The following is a 20,465-nucleotide window of genomic DNA, read 5'->3' on the forward strand; positions in this document are numbered from 1 at the left end:
TATTTTGTGCTCACCCAGTTATTTTCCTTTGTGGATGCAGGTTCTAGGTGATGACGCAGTTGGAGGGGCGTCGGCAAGCGAAGAGGAATAGCTACACTGTTTTCCCCTGTGTTGTCTTTTAAAATGCATTTTTGTAAACAGTAATCTTTGTGTATAAAAGACATATGATTTCTAATGAAAAGAAATTTTTGGGGCCCAATTTTATATTGTTATTATGCATGCATGGTACTAGTTTTCAGTAGTTGTTACATATTTAGTGTAGTAATTATGTTTATATCTCATAATGTAGTAACTATGTCCACGTTATAATGGAATATATATTGTTTGTGTTAATAAAGGAAATCAAATTGCTAGTAAATTTTATAAAAGTGTGTATGTTCTAGTAAGTATTACTATGGATTTCATAATTTACTCCAAGAAAGGAAACTATACTTTTTTATTATACAATGAACTTATTATAGTTAAGAAAAAAAAATTAAACACATATATCTAAATATATGTTTTAAACTACAAGTTTATTCTTTAAATAGGATTTTAAAATAAACTTCTTTCCTATTAAATAGGATTTTAAAATAAACTTCTTTCCTAGGCGTGTGTTTTCTAGGTTCTCAATGGCCAAGGGATACTTAGGAAATACCCGGCTAGGGAGGGGTTTTACACCAATCTTGGTCTGTGTTTGGTGAGACGATTAATTGGTATTAATCGCGATACTACACACTACCGATATGATGAGGAGCCTATGGGTCACACACATAGAAAATAATTTAAGACTCAGGAAGAAAGAATGGTGCTTTCGTCTTTTTAGGTGAAAGGGTATTTTGGTAATTTCATAGTGCAATTAAATTTGCTGAGGTCGTAGCCTTTTATTTAATTTGTTAGAAAAATTAAATAATTGAAATTACGTTTAAATATGTGCTTGCATATATTTAAATAAATTATCATTATTGTTACATGTTAATATATATTAAATATTTATTATTTGATTTTAATTGAGATAATGATAAACAAAATTAAAAATATCTGAATGGGAGTGTTTGGAAACAAGGGGTGTTTGGGTTGGGGCCCAAGCCTATTCCATAGGGGAATAGGGCAATTAAACTTTCACTATAAAAGAAAAAGTTTAATTGAGAGAGAAATAGATTTTTCATTAATTCATTCATTCATTGAAAAGCAAAATCTGCAGCCCCAAAACACTCTCCCACGCCAGATTGCTTTTTGCTTAGAATCAAAGTATTCTTTGATTTTTCCTTTTTGTTTCTTAAGACTAAAGAGGATCTAGCAAATCCCTCTTTAGTTCCTTGCGATTATCTTCGTGTGGACTACATCTATTCGATCCTACACTTGGGTCAGTAGCAAAATACATTCAGAGACAAAGTTAGAGGAGCCTCCAAACGTGCGTATGATTTCTTAAACTCTAAACTAATTTTCTATGGATTCTTGTTTTGATATAAATTGTAAATTTGTGCCTTGATCTTGGTTCTATGGAACGATCTGTGTTGTTATTAATTTTTGTTTTCCTCTGCCTCAATGGATCGTTTCTAACATGTTCCATTCTTATGTTATAGAATTTGAATTAACTGTTAGTTCAAATGATCATTCCTGGATATTAGATTCAGCTGCTACATCTCACATTTGTTTTTCATTGCAGGCCTTGCGGAATAGTTCTGCACTGTTAAAAGGTGAAGTCATTTTGAAGATGGCAAATGGAGCAAAAGTTGCGTCCAAGGTAGTAGGGACTTGCCATTTGACATTGCCATCAGGAAATATTTTGTATTTGTACAGAACTTTGCATTTTGCCAAAGCAACTAGAAACCTCATTTCTATTTCTGTTTTATGTAAATCTGGTTACACAATACAATTTAATGGAAATGAATGTCTAATTTATTTTGGAAATGAATGAGCTGGCAAAACAATTAATACAAATGGTTTGTATGTTTTGGTAATGAATGATTATGACATAATTAATACCATTACAAATAAGAGATCTCAAAATAAAATTAATCCAAAATTACTTTGGCATCATCAATTAAAGTCATATAGGAGATAAAAGGATAATCAGGTTAGAAGCAAATGGGCTTTTAAGCCTATTGGGTTCAGAACCCTATCCAACTTGAAAATCATGTCTTTAAGGAAAAATGACCAAATCACCCTTTAAGGGTAAAGGGGAAAGATCCAAAGAATTATTAGAGGTTATACATTCAGATGTATGCGGACCATTTAATGAAATGGCTCGAGGAGGTTTTCAATACTTCATTACCCTTACTGACGATTATTCTAGGTACGGGTATTTGTATTTAATGAAATACAAATCTGAATCCTTTGAAAAGTTTAAAGAGTTTAAAAATGAAGTAGAGAAACAAACCGGAAAGAGTATTAAGTCTTTACAATCAGATCGTGGTGGTGAATACTTAAGTACAAAATTTCGAGATTTTGTAAAGGAGAATGGTATAATATCCCAGTTGACTCCTCCATATACGCCGCAACATAATGGTGTGTCTGAAAGGAGAAACCGTACTTTATTAGATATGGTACGGTCGATGGTAAGTTTTATGGACTTGCCAACGTCACTATGGGGATTTGCCCTTGAATCCGCTGTGCATATTCTGAATAGGGTACCATCTAAATCTATTGAGATGACACCATATGAGATGTGGTATGGTTTACCTCATAGTCTCAAATATATGAGAATTTGGGGTTGTCTAGCTTATGTCAAGATTGTCAAGACAGATAAGTTGGACGTTAGATCTTAAAAAGGTCGGTTTATAAGGTATCCCAAAAATAGTTTGGGATATTATTATTACTTCCACACTGATCAACGAATTTCAATTAGTAGGAATGCACACTTTCTTGAGAAAGAGTTCTTAGAAGAGAGTGGCGCGGAAGAAAAATTGTGCTCCAAGAAGAGTCCGAGGAGCCTCAGACCGAAAATACTCAAATGGGTGGTCCCTTTCAGGAAACCTTAATACCTGAAATAGTTTCAGTTTGTGATATAGAGTATCTCGACTTCTGAAAAGATACGGGTTACTTCATGAAGAGATTTTTGAATCTATCATGATTGGAGAAGTCAGTCATGGGGATGATCCTAGAAGTTATCAAGAAGCGATATTAGATATCGATTCTGGAAAATGGCTAGAAGTTATGAATTCTGAGATAGAATCCATGTATGCTAATCAAGTATGGACTCTCATTGATCCTCTAGAAGGAATAGTTCCTATTAGATGTAAATGGATCTTCAAGAGAAAGATTGGCAAAGATGGAAAGGTAGAGACCTACAAAGCAAGATTGGTTGCGACAGGTTATACTAAAAAACAAGGGTTGGATTATGAGGAAACTTTCTCACCAGTCACTATGCTTAAATCAATCAAAATTATGCTAGCCATAGCTGCACATTATGATTATGAGATATGGAAGATGGATGTCAAAACAACATTCCTCAATGGATTTATTGAGGAAAATATCTACATGCAATAACCTGTAGGTTTTGTATCCAATTCTAAAAGAAATATAGTGTGCAAGTTGCATAAATCCATTTTCAGGTTAAAACAAGCTTCAAGAAGCTGGAACATCCGGTTTGATGAAATAATCAAAACATTTGGTTTTATAAAGAATCTGGATGAACCCTGTGTTTATAAATGGACAAAGGATCATGTAATCATATTTCTCATACTGCATGTAGATGACATACTATTGATGGGAAATGACATTGGGATGATGATTGAAGTTAAGTTGTGGTTATCCGGAACTTTCTCCATGAAAGACTTAGGAGAAGCGACCTACATCGTAGGAATTCGTATCTATAGAGATAGAACGAAAGGATTAATAGGCTTATCCTAGAAGATGTACATAGAAAAGATGTTGAAACAGTTTGGCATGCAAGACTCCAAAAAGGGGAATTTTGCCTTGCAGTCACGGAATCATCTTTCAAAAGATATGAGTCTAAAGACTGATCAAGAGCGTGAGTTGATGCGTGGGATACCCTATGCTTCAGCCGTAGGTAGTCTCATGTACTCTATGCTATGTACTAGGCTTGATACTACATATGTTGTGAGTGTTACAAGCAGATATCAGTCCGACCCAGGGGAAAAACAATGGTCAGCTGTTAAGACGATCCTTAAGTACTTAAGAAGAACTAAGGATCTAATACTAAATTATGGAGGTTCAGAGTTGAAAATTGATGGATACTCTCATTCTGATTTTCAATCAAATGTGGATGATAGAAAGTCTACATTCAGGTTCATTTTCACATGCAATAGAGGTGCAATCAGTTGGAAGAGTTCAAAACAGTCGACTACTGTCGATTCCAATACAGAAGCTGAATACATTGCCGCTTAAGAAGTAGCAAAGGAAGCTTTCTGGATGCGCAAGTTCATGATTGAACTTGGTGTGGTTCCAAAAATGGTTTATCTGATAACCTTGTACTGTGACAATACTGGTGCTATTGCACAGGCAAATGAGCCAAGAGCGCACCAGAAGTCATATATTCAACGTAAATATCACATTTTGAGAGAATTTGTTGGAGCAAGAGAAATTCTAGTGTAGAAAACACCTTCAACAGAGAATGTAGTTGACCCACTCACTAAAGCGACGACATAGAAGCAGTTGGACTATCATCTTGAGAAGATGGGTATTAGATACTACAACGATTGGCTCTAGTGCAAGTGGGAGTTTTGTTAGTGTATGCCCTAGGAACCAATCGTGTTGTCGGTTTAAGGACATTATATATTGTAAATGTATTATGAATAAAAGAAAGTGTTCTTATTTCACATGTTGATTTCTGCTTCATTTATATTATAATTAATATTGCATGTGAAATGTCCGGATGACACGGATCTTTAAAAGATCAGATTATCGAAGAATTCCCTACACAAGTAATGTTAATTGGGCAATAATATTGCATAGTAGGCATGCTGAATGTCTCTATTGAATATCATGTGATGGTATTAGTGTGGGTGATTATAAGAGGTATGTCACTAAGATATTAGCATGGATAAACGGTTAGTGAACTATTTATCGAAAACGACCGATTACAATGAATCACATGGACGTGGTCAATGATGCATCGTAGGATCGTGCTAGTGTATCACTGATCCTTAGACCTGAGACATCACGGTTGAATTCAACATAGGATGCATATAGTTCATATGGTGTATAAGCATGAGACTAGTCATGTCTTGTGTAATAAGTCGGTTTGGTCATATGTTATTCATGTGCAAGGACAAGTGATAGTCAAGATGGGATTTATTAATTCAAAATAGTCCAATCTCAAGTTCCCAGATGAATGTCAATAAACATTGGAAAAAGGAAATCTCTAGCCAGAGTATAATGAATGTCAGATGAAAAGTAGTTTCATTTTGACGCGTTCCATTGTATCGATTAACAATTTGATTAAAGATTAAGTTAAGGGTTTTGACATACCATGAACCATTCTTAATCGGGATTAGATAACGAAGGGGTTTTACTACACGGTACGTATGATTAGAATAGGTTCATTGGAGTTTACACTTTATTATGGTTTAGGGGTTATGGAATATTGCTAGACGTCTACCATAATCAGTGGGAGTTTCGATTATAAAGAGTTATAATGAAACATATCAGAATCTGATATTGGGCCCACGACTAGATCATAGTGAACCAAAATGGTCACATATAAAACCAAGCTTAAGAAGAGAGAGTAATACACATAATTGATCGAATTAATGATGTTCGGATGTAAACAGTTGCATCTGAAATAATGTATTGGTGAGAAATGACTGTCCATGGATAGCTAGCACTAACTAGGGGTGTAAACGAGCCGAGCCGAGTCGAGCTTTTGGCTTATTGAGCTCGGCTTGTTTACAACAGTGTCGAGCTCGAGCCTGGCGAGCCTCAAAATTGAGACTCGAGCTCGAGTCGAGCTCGAGCCGGCTTGCAAGCCGGTTCGATATCGAGCTCGCGAGCCTTGTCTAGCTCGAGCTCGATAAGGCTCGATCAAACCACCATTTATCCGGGTTTGATCGAGCCAAGTTCCCTTTTTTTACAGCAATCCGCCTGCGTACAGCATTTCATATTTATATCCAATGTTGAATTAACCATGATAGTTTTGAACATTACAAAATGTCTATTACCTTACAAAATCAAAAAAACAGTTCTGAATATATACAAATAACATTCCTAGGAGATTACCGATTTTAGAGTGTCTGGTTCGCGATTTGGGATTTAGGGGTCTTTGATTGCGATTTGGGATTTAGGGCAACTAGGATGGGGAACTAAAATTGAGTAATTGACACTCTGTTTTGGTGTATCGTGTTATTTCAAATTTGCACTTTGGGGGGGGGGGGGGGGGGGGGGAACTATCATTTTTTAAACTTTTTTCACTGAAAAATATCAGTTATACCTAATAGTTTAAAAAATCACCAAAATACCCTATTAAGTGTACAGTGCTTAATCGAGCCGAGCTGAGCCAGGCTCGCGAGCCCACAAGCGAGCCAAGCTCGCCAGCCCATAAGCCGAGCTTTATCGTGTTCGAACTCGACTCGATTAATGAACCGAGTTCGAGTCGAGTCGAACCGAGCCTTATCGAGCTGAGCTCTAAATGAGCTTTTATTGAGCCGAGCAGAGCTGGCTCGGCTCGTTTATAGTCCTAGCACTAACCAAGGGTAATAAGGATTTATTAAATATTATTATTGAATTAGATCATAAATAGGACAAAAGTGCATTGGTTTTATTCTAAAGAGTTAGAATAATTAATAGGATTAAATTGGGCTAATTATGATTAACCATAAAAACCAGGGACTTGACTAAATGCTCTTTTCCAAGATTAATTTTAAATTGTTTGAGGACCTCCTAAGACAATTTAAAATTACACTTTGTGCCCAGGTATATAAACCAAGTGTTATACCATTTTCATTCAATTTGCAACAATTGAAACAAAAAGGCACTCTCTCGGCTCTCTCTCATCTTTGGCTTGGGTGGATTACATTTTGAGTTTCTTTATTTCTTTTGAAGAATCTAGACTCCAAATTTCAACATCAAGCATTTAATAACAAAGAAGTAGGTAATATATATTTTTTTTAAAAAAAAAAATTGCCATTGACGTTATGTTTGTTTTCTCCCTTCCATCCATCATTTTGTTCTTCTATTTTACACCATTTCCATGTCCAAATGTATGAATCCAAACAATATACCCACTTCTTCTAACCTCTGCTCTAAATACGCCCCGTAATAGACGCCTTCCCCCCTCCCCCCCCCCCCCCCCCCCCCCCCAACTTTAGCCAAGTTATCGGCTGCCCTACTCTCTTATTCTCACTTGTTTGCCGCTTCTAGAAATGCCCCACATATTCCATCACCAAAACGTAGTGGCTTTCATCCACCACGAACAACATTTTTTTTTTTTTTTAGCTTTTAACTTAGTGCAGCAACATATAATGCACTCCCTGTCCCAGAACGCCTTTTTCCAATTTTCTCCGATGTTCACAAATGACCGAAGCAACTCTCTTTGAATCGATCTATCTCTTCTTCGTTCGGTAAAATCTCCATTATTCTCGTAAAAACTTGCCAACTCGACCTAACTGTCACCCTTACGGGCAAGTACGGTACCTTATCGTTACAACCTCCAACCACTGGTCTTTATAATACGCTCGAAAAATTTGCACAATCAATATAAACTAAATATCAGCAAAAAAAAAAAAAAAAAAAAAAAAAAAAAAAAAAAAAAAAAACCAAAACAACCAATAGGCTGCCAATTTGGGGGATATGGGCTTCGATGGCATTGGGGAGTGGCCAAAAACACCCATTTCCCCAATGCCAGCCAACTGCTTGACAAAACGCCACAACTACCATAACAATAAAACCAACTACATCTCCCCCAAATTCGCACAAATCAATCAAATTTCTCATCCAATTAAAAAAAACAAGTAAAAAAAAAAAAAAAACATACCCTTTCTTCATCGGCATCCTCCTCCTCGCCTGATTCTCGCCGGCATCCTCCTCTTCAGAACCGTTTTTCGATTTTTCTCTATGTTCTTTTGCGTTTGGATCACCTTCACTCATCAGATGATTCACCGGAGCGTCTTCTTCGACAACCTTTGAACTACCACTGCTACTAGAGTCTAGGATCTGAAGTGGGGTTGGGTTTTCCTCCTCTTTCTAAATATCACCATGATGTTGTGTAAGGAAGCTTTAGGATCAAATATTTGCCGGAGTTTGGCACTTTCGTCACCGAAAATGGCAGAAAAATCAAAGGTGGTCGTCGGTTGTTTTTTGGGTATTTGGCTCGATTAAGCGATTTTGAAGGGTGGGGGTCATTTTTAATTTTTAAAATTTAAACAAACTTCTATTAATTATATAGTACCCATATATATTTAAATCCTTTCACTTTTAACCCATTTTATTTGTTTAATAAATCCTAAATGTGCTACGTCCGTTTTTTTAAATTAAAAAAAATTGAAAAATATTTTCAGAGTCAATTTTTTTAATGCAAACTTGAAGGTCTGGGAGTTAATTCCCCTTGCCCCGGCGCACTTTAGCACCGCAAACCCCACTCCAAAGACTGCAACTCCCAAGTCCAACCCCTCCCTCTCTCTCACCCACAATACGGAACAAAACCACAAACGAATTGTTTAAGAAGGGAAATTTATACACAAAAAAATTGAAGAAACTTGATACTGATGAAGCGTACGATAATGTCCGACCCGAACCCGTACAGCACAGCAAACGGATCCTCCAACAAGCGCTCCAAGCCTCCGCCCCCTCCTCTCAACGTTCCCCACGGACACGTTGCCTTTCGTCTCCTCTGCCACGCGTCACGCATCGGTGGCGTCATTGGAAAGTCTGGCAACGTCATTAAGCAGCTACAGAACTCGACCGGAGTCAAGATCCGGATCGAGGAGGCTCCGGCCGACTCCCCGGACAGGGTGGTTACGGTTATTGGACCGACGAATGTCGATACGCGGATGAGTTTGAACAGTAGTAGGAGTAGTGGCAGCTTTGTAAATAGTAATGGGAATGAAGGTAACGGGGAAGATAGGGGTGACAAAGATGGGAATTGTTTTGAAGTGTCCAAGGCGCAGGAGGGGTTAATTAGGGTTTTCGAGAGGATATTGGAGGTGGCGGCGGAGAATGATGGGATTGAAATTGGGGTGGTTTCGTGCCGGTTGTTGGCGGAGACGCACCAGGTGGGCTCGATAATTGGGAAAGGGGGGAAAGTTGTGGAGAAGATAAGGAAAGAGAGTGGGTGTAAGATTAGGGTTTTGACTGAGAATTTGTCTGCTTGTGCTGGTCCTAATGACGAGATTGTGGAGGTAATGTAATTGTGCTTCAATTTAGTGGATTAAAGAGTTGTATTGAGCATAGTTGTTATGTCTTGAAATTCTGAATATCTGTTGCTTGGAATGTTAGTTGTTTAGATTCTTTCGAGGTTGAGGTTGAGTTATACTAGTTTTTTTCGTTTTTGTAGAGGATGTATAGAGGCTTTGTGACTGACGGGAGTTTTTCAGTTTAAAGACTTGCATTGTTCTGGGTATGCGGAATTTCTGTTCAATTTGTGGCAAAAAAATTCGATTTCTTTAGTAAATCATATGTCGGTGTGTTGTTTGTCTGGACTGTTGCGGTTTAGTAATGCTGGTTCTTGTGGGCAGAAATTTGACTATTGTAGTATTATACAGTAGGATTTCTGGCTTGTGGAAAAGCACACCCTACCTATTGTTCAATTTTTGTGTATCCTCTAATGGAATTGATAAGCATATGAAAAACTTTGATTTTGAGATATCTATAGCAAATGTTGCATAAAGATCTAGGTATTGCAAAATTATCTGTTACTACTTTGGAGGGGCTTTTTTAGTCTTTAGTTCACATAAGACCTTAGTGTCTGTTGGACTCATTTTCAAGCACTAAAATGTCTACGAATAAAAGAGGGTAATAGAATAACGGGAAAATATGCATGTTCTTATTCTTGATAGGATTTGTTTAATTTTGTTTTGCTTACCAGTGATGGGGGTGGCTTTTGGTGCTTTTCTCAAAATATTAAACATTGCACGGTATATGGAAAAATTATGATATTGGATTAGGATGGCTTATTTGGGAAAACAGTCTCAATAAATATTCATCAGGCAAAGAGTTTTCTAGATTATTCTATTGGAAACTCCTTTTCTTGAATTTTAAGAAAGCTTTGACGTTAAAGTTGGATTTGGTAAGGGGCCTATTACAATAGAAGTTCTGTAAAGTATTGGAGAAGAAAGAATCTGTTCATTACTGCAGAAAGGGTCAATAAGATGCTTTCCTCATTTTCAAGTTTAGGTGGTGTAAAACTCCCTTTTCCCTGTTTTCCGTTTATTTGTCATTGAGTGTACTCATTTGGATTATTAGATGAAGGAAGAGATGTTCTTTTTTGCATGGGGAAACAGATATGGATTGTACCACCTAATCTTTTTCTATAACTTTGTAAGGTGATTTGAGTTGAAAATAACTCATGCAAGAGTACAGTTGGGAGCTATTAGGAAGGTGGGAAAATTTCATCTCTACTGGTGATTTGGTTCTGGTACTAGCAGATGTCAGATTAAGTATTAAGGTCTCCCATGGTGGGGGAATATAGAGATGTAGCTTTCTGGTATTTATTTTCGAGAAAGGATAATACATGTCTACCTAGGCAAAATGGGTTTACATATCCCAAAGTTGGAGTGTTGGTTATATGTTCTTATAATTATATTTGATCAGATTCTTANAGGTAATGTAATTGTGCTTCAATTTAGTGGATTAAAGAGTTGTATTGAGCATAGTTGTTATGTCTTGAAATTCTGAATATCTGTTGCTTGGAATGTTAGTTGTTTAGATTCTTTCGAGGTTGAGGTTGAGTTATACTAGTTTTTTTCGTTTTTGTAGAGGATGTATAGAGGCTTTGTGACTGACGGGAGTTTTTCAGTTTAAAGACTTGCATTGTTCTGGGTATGCGGAATTTCTGTTCAATTTGTGGCAAAAAAATTCGATTTCTTTAGTATATCATATGTCGGTGTGTTGTTTGTCTGGACTGTTGCGGTTTAGTAATGCTGGTTCTTGTGGGCAGAAATGTGACTATTGTAGTATTATACAGTAGGATTTCTGGCTTGTGGAAAAGCACACCCTACCTATTGTTCAATTTTTGTGTATCCTCTAATGGAATTGATAAGTATATGAAAAACTTTGATTTAGAGATATCTATAGCAAATGTTGCATAAAGATCTAGGTATTGCAAAATTATCTGTTACTACTTTGGAGGGGCTTTTTTAGCCTTTAGATCACATAAGACCTTAGTGTCTGTTGGACTCATTTTCAAGCACTAAAATGTCTACGAATAAAAGAGGTAATAGAATAACGGGAAAATATGCATGTTCTTATTCTTGATAGGATATGTTTAATTTTGTTTTGCTTACCAGTGATGGGGGTGGCTTTTGGTGCTTTTCTCAAAATATTAAACATTGCACGGTATATGGCAAAATTATGATATTGGATTAGGATGGCTTATTTGGGAAAACAGTCTCAATAAATATTCATCAGGCAAAGAGTTTTCTAGATTATTCTATTGGAAACTCCTTTTCTTGAATTTTAAGATAGCTTTGACGTTAAAGTTGGATTTGGTAAGGGGCCTATTACAATAGAAGTTCTGTAAAGTATTGGAGAAGAAAGAATCTGTTCATTACTGCAGAAAGGGTCATTAAGATGCTTTCCTCATTTTCAAGTTTAGGTGGTGTAAAACTCCCTTTTCCCTGTTTTCCATTTATTTGTCTTTGAGTGTACTCATTTGGATTATTAGATGAAGGAAGAGATGTTCTTTTTTGCATGGGGAAACAGATATGGATTGTACCACCTAATCTTTTTCTATAACTTTGTAAGGTGATTTGAGTTGAAAATAACTCATGCAAGAGTACAGTTGGGAGCTATTAGGAAGGTGGGAAAATTTCATCTCTACTGGTGATTTGGTTCTGGTACTAGCAGATGTCAGATTAAGTATTAAGGTCTCCCATGGTGGGGGAATATAGAGATGTAGCTTTCTGGTATTTATTTTCGAGAAAGGATAATACATGTCTACCTAGGCAAAATGGGTTTACATATCCCAAAGTTGGAGTGTTGGTTATATGTTCTTATAATTATATTTGATCAGATTCTTATAAGCTGATGTATGTGCTAGAATAAATTATGTTGTGGTTGATAAGTTATTTCTTGTTCTCTTATGAAAATGAGTCAGTGTGTTGTGCAGATTGATGGAGATGTTTTGGCCGTAAAGAAAGCGCTCATTGCTGTCTCTCGCCGTCTTCAGGACTGTCCTTCAGTTGACAAGACAAGGATGATTGGAAGCAAATCTCATGAGGCAGTTCCACTAGAAAGTATGCACAGACCTCTTGAGGTGGTATCCCAAGAGACCATGCGCCGACCTATTGAGGCAATTCCCCATGATATTATACGCAGACCTCTTGAGGCAGTTCCACAAGAGAATTTACGTAGACCGCTAGAGGCATTTGCCCCTGAGACTTCACGTAGATCTTTTGAGACAGTTCCCTTAGAGACTTTGCGTAGACCTTTTGAGGCACTTCCCCAGGAGAGTTTGCCTGATCTTCATGTAGATCTTCTATCTCAGCGAAATTCACTGTTAAGTACTATACCAAGTAGCTCCATCAGTTATGCTTCTGGTGTTCATCCTGTGTCATTAGAGGCAGACAGGATCTCCACCCTGGACACAAAAATGCAACAGCAGGAAGTAAGTTTTAGAATCCTTTGTTCTAATGACAAGGTTGGGGGTGTTATTGGAAAGGGAGGCAGCATTGTCAAGGCTCTTCAGAATGAGACAGGCGCATCCATAAGTGTTGGATCTACTGTAGCTGACTGTGACGAACGGTTAATCACTGTTAGCGCATCAGAGGTTTGTTGTGCTATGATGTTTCTTTAAAATTTTCTACACAGGTGCAACTTAAAATGTGAGAGAATTTATGACTTTTTTTTTTTTTTTTACTTTGGTTTCATCTCTTGTAGAACCCAGAATCGCGATATTCTCCAGCACAAAAAGCTGTTGTCCTTGTTTTCTCTAGATTAATAGAGGCTGGATTTGAAAAGGGACCTGATTTGAGCGCAAATAAGGGGTTTCCTGTTATTGCTCGGCTTGTAGTTGCATCAATTCAGGTTGGTTGTTTGTTAGGAAAAGGAGGCATTATAATCTCAGAAATGCGGAAGGCAACTGGTACTGGCATACGTATAATAGGTGAACAGGTCCCAAAGTGTACCTCAGATAATGATAAAGTTGTACAGGTGCGGAAGGTTTCCTTTATCTCTTACTTTTGTTGAGTACTGTGCTGGAGCTCTAGATGGCTAATTTTTCTTTTACTTTTGCTGTTGGGTGGGGGCAACTAGTTACTTCCCTTCTTCAGTTTTTCAACTTATTGGAACATGTGCACCTTGTTTTTTGGTCGTCCAAGTTGCCATAATCTCAACTAAATTAAGCAAAATAATGATGTATAATTTCACTAATTATTGTCCTAATGTTTTGGGTTCGAGTAGTATGTTATTTGTTGACCATTCTATTTTGATCTAGATTATCCATTAACTGTGAGATTTCAGATTCGCCCGCCGACCCCTCTCCCCCCACCCCCACCCCCCCAACCCCAAGTGGCTTAATAGCAATCTCCCTATGTTATTAATTTGGGCTATAATAATTGTTCACAAGCTATGGTGTCTTAATTTAGTTTTGTTTTTTCTGTATAAACCTGGCCCTTTTTTCTTTTTTGTAACTTATTTTCCTTTTCTTTTAATATACATGATTTCAATTTCTTGTCTAAAGAAAGAAATCTGTCATGTCAACAACTAAGATTCATGTTTGCAGGTTTCAAATGCAAGTTTTCTCCGTAAAAGTTGTCAAATTCTTTTTTTATTATGCAAGGATGCAATACCCCCTTTTTTTGTTGGGGGGGGGGTGGGGTGGTGGAGAACAAATGCTTTCTATTGCGAAATTTTATTGTATGTTAATGTAAAAGGTTTAAATTAGTGAAATCTATTGTAGGTTGGAAGTAAAATTTGGTAGAGCTAACTTATATATGATGCAAATCATGTTGATGTGAGTGAACCAGGGCCATGCTGCCCTAAAGGAGCGTTGGAGGAAATTGTATGTAAATTTGTAAAGGGACTTTTGGAGTCAAGAGAATAAAGGATTACCTTGGATTTCTGGGAATTGAACATAATTATTAAGCATGCTTGCTTTGTCATATGCATGAAATAATAAACTGATGGAGTCTGGAAACAAATCCTACCGTGACATAAATTTAAAGGAAATCTGAGTGGAAACCTTGAGATAATACAATAAAGTGCATCTTGATATAAGTTTGTAGAAATAAATTGAGTTTAGGAGATGTTATTGTAGTATTAAACTTAGGTTAACCTTTCGACTTGGAGAAACTTGGGGTTACACATTGTTCCCCTGACCAAATTCCATGCAAAGCAGAAGAAACTAGGTTAGTGAACTCCCCAAATGCCATGAAGTTCTTCATTTATCACTATGTGGTTGTGAAAGCCTTAGCACTGAATAGGTGAATAGTTGAGGGCTACAAAAAATCAAGAGGTGGAGAATATAGAGACTATATTGGATATCTCTATCTCATTTTGAATGTTAATTATTTGTTGATGTTTTCTTATTGCTCTGTCAGTACACTTGTTAGAGAGGCTTTCTTAGTCCTAAAGGATAAGTTTTGACAAAACACTCTGGTATCACGTACATGAAAGCATGTAAATAGCTCCTGTTAAGACAACTACTTGACTTCAACCCAGCTACCACTTGTCATACTTCTTAATTTTATCCTGTGATTTTTTGTATAGTCTGTGATTCACCCCCACCTCAAACAAGAATTATGAAGAGATTGTTGCATGCGTAGATATTGCTATGCTCTTCTTTTTTAATGTTCTCTAATGTGCATTCTCGGAAGGATTTTTTGTTTTTTTATCTTTGAATTTGGGTCTTTATCTGCTGTTAGTTTCAACTAAAAATATTTCTGTATAGCTATTTCAGGGTCTCTAGGTGAGCTTGTCATTTTGATTTTATACTAATTCTTCTTTGTTTCCTAGCAATAATAGTAAAGAATGTTTAAGCATAGAAACGGCTTATGAATGAGCATGGGATCTGAGAACTTCATGGCATTTGAGTTTTTTTATCTTATGATTGGAGCCAAGTTTTATAATTTTCTATATTTTTTTGTTTAATTTACAGATTTCAGGAGAGTTTGCAAAGGTGAAAGATGCAGTATATAATGTTACTGGTAGACTACGAGATAATCTTTTTTCCAGCTCGCTGAACAACGCTGGAATACGGAGTACTAACTCTGTATTAGCTGACACTAGTCCATATGGAAGATTGAGGGAACCTGCCTCTTTTGGGTTACCATCATCAGTTGGTGTTTCTCATAGTGTTAGTCGACATCCAACCCTAACACAGAGTATGGATCATATTGGATTTTCCTGTAGTCTAGATTGTCCTCCTTCACCAAGGTTATGGGCGTCACAGGTAGAATCTCTCTCTCACCCCCCACCCATAAAAATATATCTATATCAAAACATTGTTTGGACTTTATTTATATATTTTTCAGCTCATGGTCGGGTTTGATTACAGGCAGTAAGTGGAGTTCATCCATGGGCCATAACAGATGTCAGCAGAGGTCGGGTTCATCTTAAAGGTGGCTTGGAACTTGGCAGGTTTGTATGAACAACATATTGTATGCAAATATAAGTTTTGTTCTGCTAAGAATTGCTTGTATCTTACATGGTTTGTTATACTAAACTCATGAATGGCACAACCAATTGATTCCGAATTTAATTTTGGACAATAGGAAATATATTCTACTGAGTTTAAGATCATCTGATCATCATACTTGACACAAATTCCATTCCCTGTCGGGTTGCTAGCAATCCCATTATATCATCTCACTAGGAAGCACTACATATCATCTCACATGTCTGATCATTTGACATTGTCAGGATACTTGAATGCATAAGTTAGTTCAACAATGAGCCCACTCATTGCTGTCTTAAATGTTCTAAAAAACGTAGGAGAGAAAAAAAATATTGTTCTCTTTAATAATTTCAATCTTGGTGTGTGAAGTCTGTCTCTCCAATTTGTGGATTTCAACTTCAGTATGCCACTTCATTGGTTTACAATCCAGGATGTAATTTATCTTATTGCACAAAAAAAAAAAAAAAAAAATAAATAAATAAATAAAATTCCCATGTATTACAAGTTCTAGTTTTGGCCCTTTATGTATTCTCATGATATCAGTTTGCACCCTTTGTCTGATTGAATTTGAAATATCAATGACGTAACTAGTTGATGTAGCTGCTTCAGTGCTTTATTCATTTGACTGACATCATCCAGACAATCACGGATCAGTCTTACTTTGGCCTGAAAAGTAAAGTTCTGGAATCCTGCAAATTACTTGTATCTGAGATGTTTTTTTGACATTGCAATAAACTAGATGTTTTGCATGATGGATGGAACAGTGAAGAGGGCAAAGATAAAGAGAAACATTGTTCAAAATGGCCAGCATGGCTTGCTTTTATTAGATTCTGAGTCTTTGATCTGTTTTCTGCAGTGGAAACAAAACTGCTATTGTGACAAATACAACCGTGGAGATTATAGTTCCTGAGAATGTTATTGGCTCTGTTTATGGAGAGAATGGTAGCAATCTGGCTCGTCTGAAACAGGTATCCCTCATCCGATGAATTTACCTAGTACTAGTTTTGTTTCATTGGCAGTATTTTCACCAGAACACGAACTAGTAAAAATATTTCTTAATGTTAGATAAATTTGTAATTTGTATATGGGAGGGAAAGTGAGTTTCTCGAGTGAAACTAAGGAATAATTAATAGAAATTCATTTTGGGGATGAATAGTTCCCCAAAATGAAACAATAAAGTAGTTGAAAAAAATTTATTCCCAAGTTATGTATGTGTGTGTGTGTGTGAGAGAGAGAGAGAGAATTCCTAGGAATGTGAAACAATGAAATAATTAAAAAAAAAAATCATTCCCAGGAATCTGAAATAAAGTAGTTTGTGTGCCTGTGGGAGAGAGAGAGAGAAATTCATCCCTACTTGGTATGAAAGAAATATGTCCTTAAGTACATTACAAAGCTAGATGGACTAGTTTTTAGATTTATGCCACAAGCTGCTTATTGATTGAATTTTGGTTATATATATATGAAGTGTGCTAAAGAGATCAACTCTTAACAGCCTTAAAACATTAAAATTATGGTTCGTTAGTCAATTTGAAGCTAATCTCTTTTCAATTTATTAAAAATTTATATATGGTGTATTTACTTAATGAACTCCAACTTAATCTACTTGATCAGATTTCCGGTGCTAAGGTCATCGTGCACGAACCTCGCTTAGGGTCAACTGATAGGATTATAGTGATATCCGGGACACCAGATGAAACCCAGGCAGCTCAGAGCCTCCTCCAAGCATTCATCCTCACCGGACCATCATAACGATATCATCCTCAACCACAACTAATTAATCTTCACAGGCAAAGAGAAGTCCAGTCTGTTGCCTGTGTTGTAGCTCACTTTAACATTATTTTCCCGGTGAAGATAACTCCAGCTTGTTGCTTGTGTAGTAGTCAAATCTGTACATTATTATATCCATGCCAACCCTACAAAAGAATTCAAAACACAAATTTTTTGTAGGGAACTGTTATTATTGAATATTCGCGGGGATTTTATTTTTGCTTTTGTATTTGAAGGTCGGAGTTGGGATGGCAGCGGGACAATAGAGGAACACCTTGTTAATATTCTTACAACTGTTTACAGAAATGTTTAACTTTTTAATTTATTGGTAACACAAACAATAAACTCAAAACATATGCTTTCATTATTTGGTGTCCAAAAAATAATACTATTCTGAACTTCAAATCATTTGCCTGGGCATGAGTGGTGTCCAAAGGATTATAGAGCTTTTTTCTAAAGGTTCCATTATGAATTCTGAATTATTTATATCTTTTATTCACTTTCTTATCACCGAGACTTATTGCTCACCTTCAGAGCTGTTGATATCTTATCACATTCCAGAATAATTCTGTGCTACACTGGAATACCATGCTTTCTCTAATGCCAATTGCCAGGTCTTTATTTGAAAGAACAGAAGCTTTAGTTTCCAGAATTTGTCGTCAAATTATATGATAAAAGTTGTCACAAAACCGTGGCACAAATGATATGAAAAACCCACTCTTTAAAGCAAAGGACCAAGCTGTATGGCACTGAGACCCTCCAGTTTCCATTTATCGATTAACATATTATAAGTATAAAGTGGGTACAAACATGGTGTCCTTCAGCTTGACTTCTGATTCAAAGAAATAAAAGGAATGCAAAGGGAAGCTCGAACATGGAATAAATTGACAATATACACACATCATGACTAATCAATATAACGGGATTTGCAGCATAGCAATCTCTGCTCAAAGCCTTTTGACTAGGTTGTGGCTGGTGCTGGTGCTGATTCTGATGCAGGTGCTGGCGTTGGTTTAAGTATGATTTCCACATTATCATGGACTCCTTGCAGCAGAAGCTCACCATCATATGTAACAATTTTACGCCTCTTTGCTGCTCTCAGTGTCCCAACAAGTGCTTCAAATATGTTTGCACACCTATCATCATTAAATAGCACTCCAAATGTGACCTGCAAAACAGAAATCAAATTGGACCTTGTATTAGAAAGCAATGATTATGTATTGACATCATTTATGCTTGGTTGTTTCCATAAAAACACAAATTTATCAGTTAGCAGTATCAAAAGTTAAAGAGACAGGTTAGAAACTGCTATTAGAGATAACTTATGAATGTAACAAACACGTAGGCTTCATCTGCAGGTTAAAAAATGCTAGAGAGATAACTTATGAATGTAACAAACACGAAGGCTTCATCTGCACGATTTGTCTATGAACTTGCATATGATATGTTATCAGTATGCTTCCCAGCAACCAAATTCTTTTCCTAAATTACGGCTATTAATCGAACAAAATAATTTCAATTCAGAAATCTTAGATAGACAGATGAGGCTTCTGACATTCTTCCTCCTTCATGGACTCCTATTTTACTTCACCTGACTAGATCTCTCCTGATAAACAACTAAATGACCTATAAACTTCATTTATGATCCTAAACCCACAAAGGTATGCCCATATGATGTAGCAATTTTAAGTAAAAAGACAGATCAATGGAGATCAAAGCTCTATCTATACTGCAAATATTATAGCTATAACTCAAGGAATACCCTGCTAACTGGTAATGCCTTAGATGGAGATCTTCAGTTCAACTTCCTAATTCAAACAGTGAAAGTTGCCAACATTACAAGGATAATGAGTTCCAGAAAGTTACTCAAAAAAGGAACCTAAAAGTTCTAGCAGACATTCCCTATCCTCAGATTCAACATGAGATCTTCCAACTTTCACAATCCCAATTCTAGCATTCATAAACATCCATAATGCAAATGGCCTTCTAAATCTTTCACCTCCAAGATGTTCTAGTCTTTGCCTTTCAACAAATTGGGTTCAAACAACTCTACTAATAAAGCATAAGGGGCAATAAGAGAAAGACAATCAAACATGTCAACCATGCAGATTACTCAAAATGAACATTATCACCATTTGCTATCTATTGATATCATGTCAGTCAAACTCTTCATCCCACATACTGAAAAAGTCAACATTGTCACCGTACTTGCAGAAAAGGGAAAATTTGATAATTTGATACAACAAGAGAAATATTCACATAAACGATCAACAATACATAATCAAACTGAAATGACAAAATACCAAAGAGAAAATAAAACCGTTTCCTCCATTGTAAAATTAATCATCTCAAGTAAATCCAGAGTTTCTGATCTTATCTACCAGTCTAGATTATATATTTCAATTAGGCCACACAAATCACAAACAAGATTAAATTTTGCATACCTTTTCATATTAACAACATTAATTCACTTGATAGTTGCAGTTTTATTTCCATTTCAAACTGTTGTTAGCCACACAAAAGCTTAAAAGCAAACAGGCCAAGTATTTCACAGAGTGAGCTCCTGAAAGATGATATTTTCGGCATTCAAAATGAGATTCCAGAAATTTTAAGGCATACCCATTAATAAAAGATGCACCAACAATGAAACTAATTTAAGTAAATAATGAAAGATCCATCATTTGACATGCTCCCAGCAATGTAGATCCAGATCAAATGTAAAAGAAAAAAATACTTATATTAAAAAAAAAAAAAAAAAAAAATCCCAGGGAGAGAAAGAGAGTGGGAACCTTGTAAGAGCCATCAGGCTGAACCTTGCCTAGCCTCTGAATTTCTTCCTTGAGTCGTTGAACCTCCTCTTCCACGTTCATCTTTTTTCTCTCACTTTCACTCTGTTTTTCTCCTTACCATTCTTTTATATTTATATAGTTATAATGGTTCTCATTTTATTTTGATGTTATCTCTATTTATATTTTATTTATTCTTT

At 36.3% G+C, this 20,465-nt stretch overlaps 3 protein-coding genes across 4 annotated transcripts; 2 read left to right on the plus strand and 1 right to left on the minus strand.

The window, feature by feature from the left end:
• Positions 1–3,837: 3,837 nt before the first annotated feature.
• LOC116120582 (secreted RxLR effector protein 161-like) lies at positions 3,838–4,332 on the plus strand. Its single transcript, XM_031406572.1, has one exon. The coding sequence runs from the start codon at positions 3,838–3,840 to the stop codon at positions 4,330–4,332; it is 495 nt and encodes a 164-aa protein (XP_031262432.1).
• Positions 4,333–8,450: 4,118 nt separating this feature from the next.
• LOC116119736 (KH domain-containing protein HEN4) lies at positions 8,451–17,846 on the plus strand. 2 transcript variants are annotated; one of them, XM_031405699.1, is made up of 7 exons: positions 8,451–9,278; positions 12,194–12,865; positions 12,976–13,248; positions 15,194–15,487; positions 15,593–15,675; positions 16,569–16,680; positions 17,324–17,846. In XM_031405699.1, exons 1-7 carry the CDS (start codon positions 8,646–8,648, stop codon positions 17,459–17,461), a joined length of 2,205 nt encoding a protein of 734 aa, XP_031261559.1. In that variant the 5' UTR covers positions 8,451–8,645; the 3' UTR covers positions 17,462–17,846. The 2 variants fall into 2 exon arrangements, with proteins under 2 accessions (XP_031261559.1, XP_031261613.1); XM_031405753.1 differs by having other exon boundaries at positions 12,206–12,865.
• A 377-nt stretch (positions 17,847–18,223) lies between these two features.
• LOC116121906 (costars family protein) lies at positions 18,224–20,410 on the minus strand. Its single transcript, XM_031407817.1, has 2 exons — positions 20,269–20,410; positions 18,224–18,647 (listed from the first exon to the last, which is right to left on the minus strand). Exons 1-2 carry the CDS (start codon positions 20,347–20,349, stop codon positions 18,441–18,443), a joined length of 288 nt encoding a protein of 95 aa, XP_031263677.1. The 5' UTR covers positions 20,350–20,410; the 3' UTR covers positions 18,224–18,440.
• Between the last annotated feature and the right edge of the window lie 55 nt (positions 20,411–20,465).

This window comes from Pistacia vera, unplaced genomic scaffold (assembly GCF_008641045.1).
Source record: "Pistacia vera cultivar Batoury unplaced genomic scaffold, PisVer_v2 Contig102, whole genome shotgun sequence".
Taxonomy (NCBI): Eukaryota; Viridiplantae; Streptophyta; class Magnoliopsida; order Sapindales; family Anacardiaceae; genus Pistacia; species Pistacia vera.

Bases quoted from the DNA above. Each gene is read 5' to 3' on its own strand.
- LOC116119736 (XM_031405699.1), top strand. From the start codon at position 8,646: ATGAAGCGTACGATAATGTCCGACCCGAACCCGTACAGCACAGCAAAC. The intron at 13,249-15,193 runs GTGCGGAAGGTT...TTTAATTTACAG, and splicing joins ATAATGATAAAGTTGTACAG to ATTTCAGGAGAGTTTGCAAA. The intron at 15,676-16,568 runs GTTTGTATGAAC...TGTTTTCTGCAG, and splicing joins GGTGGCTTGGAACTTGGCAG to TGGAAACAAAACTGCTATTG.
- LOC116121906 (XM_031407817.1), bottom strand. From the start codon at position 20,349: ATGAACGTGGAAGAGGAGGTTCAACGACTCAAGGAAGAAATTCAGAGG. The intron at 18,648-20,268 runs GTTCCCACTCTC...TCTGTTTTGCAG, and splicing joins AGCCTGATGGCTCTTACAAG to GTCACATTTGGAGTGCTATT.
- LOC116120582 (XM_031406572.1), top strand. From the start codon at position 3,838: ATGTACATAGAAAAGATGTTGAAACAGTTTGGCATGCAAGACTCCAAA.